A 6,000-nucleotide genomic window follows, 5' to 3' on the forward strand; every position below is an offset into this window, starting at 1 on the left:
CCCTCATGGTGCCTACATTCTTATCATACAGATAGTAATAATATGATAAATACATAAGTCTGAGCATAAATACATAATGCTATAATGGAATATAATAAGGGTATGAGACCTACTTGGAGTTGAGGGGAAGGTGATCAGGAGCCAGGGATGATTTTCCTGGGAAAATTAAACTGAGAATGAAAGGATGAAGGCACAGTGGGAAGCAAAAACTTAGGCCTTGTAGTGGAGGGGAGCATGGTATATTCAAGGAACTTGAAGAAAGGGCACTGAGGTTGGAACTCAGAGAGCCAAAATCCAGAAAAGTATGCAATTAGTACAGAGATGAAGACAACTAAAATAAGATTGATATTTTGCAGAGGTATAGCACCTCTAGTAGTAAGTACGTTGTGATTAGTATGGGGATGATTAAGTACAGATTGCTTTGGAAACATATAGAAGTTCTTTCTAACTTATCTTGACTTCAGAGCAGGGTTCTTAGAGGAAATAGTGTCTAAGTTGAAGTCTGAAAGATGAGTAGACCAACCTAGAGGAGCAGGGAGAGTTCCTGGAGAGTCTTCTTTTAAGTTTTCTTTTCCATACAGAGACTATTTTGTTTTCTTTAAACCTTTGTATACTAAGTGGCACCAAGCAGATGATAGATTTTTCCAAATTCAATTGATAATGAAATTTTATGCTATATTCAAGTAACATTTTCATGACTTCTGTAGACAGTACTAGTAATGCTTTGTATATCATATATCAGCCCCATGACTCACAGGATGGGAGGGAACATTAGCATTACAGTGCACCCATACAGAAGAACATAAGAAAAGCAAAGGGAGAGGGTACCAGCACATAGAATGACACTAATAGAAGCACTCCATCCTCCATATATTCCTATTTTCACAGTTACCATTTTTATGAGAGCTTTAATTTCTCCATTGCAGACTAAAAGAATGTACTGAAAACATACATTTTGAAGCAAGCACAAGTTACATTGACTGCTACTTCATATATATATATATATATATATATATATATATATATATATATATATTTTTTTTTTTTTTTTTAGTTGGATCAATATCGTCTTTATTTCATTTATTTACTTTTATGTGGTGCTGAGGATTGAACCCAGGGCCTCTCACATACAAGGCGAGCAGTCTTCCGCTGAGCCACAACCCTAGCCCAACTGCTACTTCTTTTCAAGAAAATTTGTCCCACATTATAAAAGTCAACAGCATCCAAGTAGCTTCATATACTATAGGTTACATTCTATTCCAGACCATATTTCACTTTTTTTGTTGTTGTGGTGGTGGTGTGGGTGATTGAACCCAGGGGCTTGTGCATGCAAAGCAAGCACTCTACCAACTGAGCTATATCCCAGGCCCCATATTTCACTCTTACTTTAAGGTGTGAACAGATGTATGTATTTGTGTGTGTGTGTGTGTGTGTGTGTGTGTGTATTGAGTGTGTATGTGTGTATTTGTATATCATAGGACATTGTGATTATATGTCACATAAGGATGTGTGTGTGTATAATATATATGTAATATAATATATATACATATATATACACACACATATATATATACATATACATACATATATATTATATATATATATAATATGAGGGAGCTCCTTTAAAATTTTAAGCATATTAAAGATTTCTAGTATTCTATTGAAACTTATTTCCCTGACCCATCAGAAGGCTTATGTATTAGTCTTGAATTTCAACCTTTTCAGTTTGCCTATAAGTCTGGTTAGAAATTTCAGAAAGGGCTTACCTGTATAACAGGTGATTAACCATAAATAATGTATGTTAAATACTTAGCACAGTACCCAGCAAGTGATAAATCATGGTCAGATTTTAAACATTATCATTATGTTTGTGTTAAAGTAATAAGAAAAAATTTTCAGACCTCACCTTTGTTCTCCATGGTTATTATTTCTTTGAGTTTCTCCCCCAATAACATTCCTAAGAATATGACAAAATGAAAGATTTGAACATACTAAAGAAATGAAATACATCTTGGAAAATAATAGATTACAGACAGAAAGAAGGGAAGAGTCATGTGACTATCTCCACATTTTCTGTCCCTCAGGCTAATGATTTATATGTGTCAATTTTTCTAGTATTTTATATCACAACTTATGTAATATTTTAAATATAATAGTCTATTAAGTAGTTTTATGTTTGAGGATTCTACTTAGGTCTCACCTTTATGATTTTTTTTAACCACTTATGTATACTACCTATACTGTTAATTACCTAATGTTTCTTTAAAGGACTTGCAATGTATGCTGTAGTAAGTACCTCATATAATTTTCTCAACTTAATGGTCACATCACCTTTTCAAAGTTATATGTATATGTGTCAAATTTGAGAACATAAAGAACAAACTTTTTACTGAAAGGAAAAGCTTTATGCAAAATACTTTTTAATAAATATGTTAATGAAATTTACCTGTATGGTTTTTCCTTAGATTTTAGCCTTCATCCTAATAAGGAATATTCCTGGATATGCCCGTTCAGTTTACAGTTCATTTTTTGCTTGGTTTGGAAAAATTTCATTAGAGGTTGGTGCATTCATATTTTGCTTTATGTTTCACAACCAGATATTGTGTATGAGTGTACAATGTGAGTGTGTAGAACTGACACACCTTTTTTAAACCAGAACTATTTTATTTATAAAATTATGAAAAGACTCAGAACTTTAAAAAACATTAAAGTACTTTAGAATATTTTTAAAGCCTTATTTTAAAATGACTAGATGAAGATAATTTCGAAACATTCTTCATGATGTCTTAAGCATTTGAGCACAAACAAGATACTGAGATCAGAAGAGAAAAATACTCATCCAGATATAAATGGGATTTTGATTCGTTGTTCATCTCCATAATTAAACATGTTTCTGTAATTCAGATTATTGATGCTTATCATAATAAAATTTACCTTTATTATGATTGAAAATTGTGGGAAAATATTTAAATTCATTACATTTTTGTGAGATGCATAATATAATATTACCTGTGAAGTCAGTTTAAGTAGATACATACTGCATAGCCTAAGTTTTATTATTTAAAACAGAATGTCTTAAAACAATAGAATTTATATCATAATCAGATTAATTTTAATATTATGAAGTTTATTAAGTTTTCTTTTAAAGTAGGAAAAATTTGCATTCTCGAGTTAGTCTTCATTTTGTTCAGCTTCACTTGTAAGAAAGAGCATACAGAGGTTGGAATTCTGGAGAGTAAATGGCACTGGACTTTTCAGGACCAGTATTGAGTAAATTAAGAAAAACTGTGATTTATTCATGGACCCTATGTACATGTCTAACTTCAAATATTTTTTCTCCTAGCTGTTTATTTGTCAGTATCACATATGGCTGGCAGCCGACACAAGGGGTATTTTGGTACTCATACCTGGAAACCCTATGCTCAACATCATTGTCAGCACTTTCATCTTCGTTTGTGTGGCACATGAAATTTCTCAGATCACTAATGATCTTGCACAGATTATTATTCCTAAAGATAACTCATCTCTCTTGAAAAGGTTGGCATGTATAGCTGCGTTTTTTTGTGGACTACTCATCTTATCGTCCATTCAAGATAAATCAAGACATTAGGTTCCTAAAATCTCAAAAAACTTAAAACTCTTCAGGCTTACTTTGTATCTGTCTGGAGAAGAAAAGGATCTATCTGGAAATACAAATGTCTGTGTAAATACAAACATGTGGCAAAAGAACAGTTTAGGGATGTCTGTTGAACAGTGTGGTTGTATATATCGGCAGTGTACATACCTGATGTGAAATACTAAGAAAAAATTGATGAACCAGAATGCAACATAGGAGTGCATGTGAAAAGTCTTTTCTACTGGAGCTATTTTCCATTTATAATGATTTTAAGTTAACATATGAAGGCAGGGAAATGATTACCTTTCCAGTACAAAGTATAGATAATATAATTAGCCTAGTGACACCACTGTTTTGATATTTACTAAATTTGTGGTAATAAGTTTGTCTGTGCCTGTCTTCATTGTGGAACTTCTACTTCATTGAAAACTTTTCTACTCAAGAATGACTTGCAGTATTGTGTTCTTATGTGCAATGACATGGAATGATGAACAGTATGCCTTTAATTTATATGTATTCATGTTCTGCTTGTTCATGTTTGCTGACATGATTTTTGTCCTTACTGTAGTTGTCAGGTATACAAGTCTAAATCTTTGTACCCTTTGTCTCTCAGAATTGTTATAAGGCTCCATGACAGGGTTTTATCTTTGTTGATGTTGTCATTGCTTCTTTTTATAAAAAGGCCAAATTTTCCTTTTCAGTGCAAACATACACCCATTTCTTTTCCTTAAGCTCTAGCAGTGTAATACCAGTTACCCTGTGGTTTAATGTTTTCCCCTCCCTAATTAATTTTTGTATATTATTTCCAATGTTTGGAAAGTTCTTTATAACCATTTTGGTATTTCCTATTATCCCTCCCATTAAAAAAAAAAAAATATTTATCAGTCTAAACATGTGCAGTAAAGATTCAAGTTGTTATGATGGAGATGTTTGACTGTAGTAGAATTTTAAGTAAACTGGTGACTTGGTCAATAAATAATTTTTGTTTGGTTTTTTTATAAGCTAACTGTTAGAGGTAAATGTTTATTTATCTGTTGTACAGATTTGATTATGATTTTTAATGTTTGAAAGATTGCACTTATTTGCTTTTACTATGTGTGAGGTAAAATATATTTTCTGTTCACAGTATGTAAAAATGTGGAGTAATTTAAACAGTAAATAAACATTCTGTGGATGCTTATTTTTGTATTGGCAAAGGATCAATTAAACTACTTATGTTCATTTTTTTAAAAAGCTCGATCTGTTAATAATTGGTTCAGGTTTCTAATTCATTTCTTTACTTTCAGTGTGCTTTTTCAAACTCATTAAACAGGAATAGATCTCTAAGTTACAGTGAGTAAGGAATAATTTAGTTGTTAGTGCTTGTAAGGATAATCTCTTCTTCTACCAGAAAGTTTAAGCTTCATGGTATATATGTAGTTTTACTTGAATATTTTTAAAATTTAATTATTATTTCTGTAGCACTGGGTTTATGTGCTACTGATATGTTTCCACTAATTGAGGAATATTTCTTGGACAGAAATGTGTGTTTTTTCCTTTTCTCTCTTCTTCTGCCCTTACTTAATCTTTTGACATTTCCCGGATAGACAATTGTAATGATTCATTGCTCTGCCTCCTAGACTGCAGCCTTATAAGTAGAGAATAGTACAGTTATAAATCAAAAACTTCCAAGTACTGTGATCACATTATTCTTGCTCATGTAGCTTGCCAATGAGTAGAGTGCATTTTAATTTAGCTTGTAAGTTTTATCACCTGAAAAAGATTCTTCCTGATGAAACAATTGAAAAAGAAAGATGACCAGTAACTTACATCTTTCAGTAGTGATTGCCATGTGATTATATATAAGCTTTTCTCTCTTATTTGAACTCAGGCCTAAAACTTAACTGGTAAACCCTATTTCTTCATCACATGTTCTTATTTAATATACAAAATTATTTTTTTAGGTATAACTATATTTAATAATTAAAATATAGTATATTTATACTTAAAATTATTTAATATGTCTTTATAAGTAAGAGGTTATTGTGGAAGTGGGCACAATGATAAGCATCTGTGTATGGTAAACATCTTAAATTTTTTTCTGCATTGATTTATGTACTGACCAGTTTCTTTACTCAGTCATGAGATTCTTCAAATAAGATGTTTTTTTTTTTTTTTTTTTAAATAAGATGTTTAAAAAAATATTTGGATATGCTAAAATTGAGGTAAAAACCACAAAAGTTTCTTCACTTAGGCTTTCTGTAATAAAAATTACATTCAGAAATCAGCCATCTGGCTCCAAAAGGAACTTGCCTGACTCAATTCTACCTGGATCTTTCCTTCTTCCTTGTGCCATACCTTTCCATTTTGTGGATAGCCAGCAGGAGTATTAAAAAGTCAGCCTA

At 31.6% G+C, this 6,000-nt stretch overlaps 1 protein-coding gene across 1 annotated transcript in view; it reads left to right on the plus strand.

The window, feature by feature from the left end:
- Casd1 (CAS1 domain containing 1) overlaps positions 1 to 5,694 on the plus strand; it is a 42,990-nt gene extending 37,296 nt beyond the window's left edge. Inside the window, exons 17-18 of the mRNA XM_027955442.2 lie at positions 2,466 to 2,558; positions 3,344 to 5,694. Coding sequence (XP_027811243.1) covers positions 2,466 to 2,558; positions 3,344 to 3,610 — 360 coding nt within the window. The 3' untranslated portion in view covers positions 3,611 to 5,694. The remainder of the gene's footprint in view (positions 1 to 2,465; positions 2,559 to 3,343) is intronic.
- Positions 5,695 to 6,000: the final 306 nt, after the last annotated feature.

Source organism: Marmota flaviventris, chromosome 1 (assembly GCF_047511675.1).
Source record: "Marmota flaviventris isolate mMarFla1 chromosome 1, mMarFla1.hap1, whole genome shotgun sequence".
NCBI classification, from domain to species: Eukaryota; Metazoa; Chordata; class Mammalia; order Rodentia; family Sciuridae; genus Marmota; species Marmota flaviventris.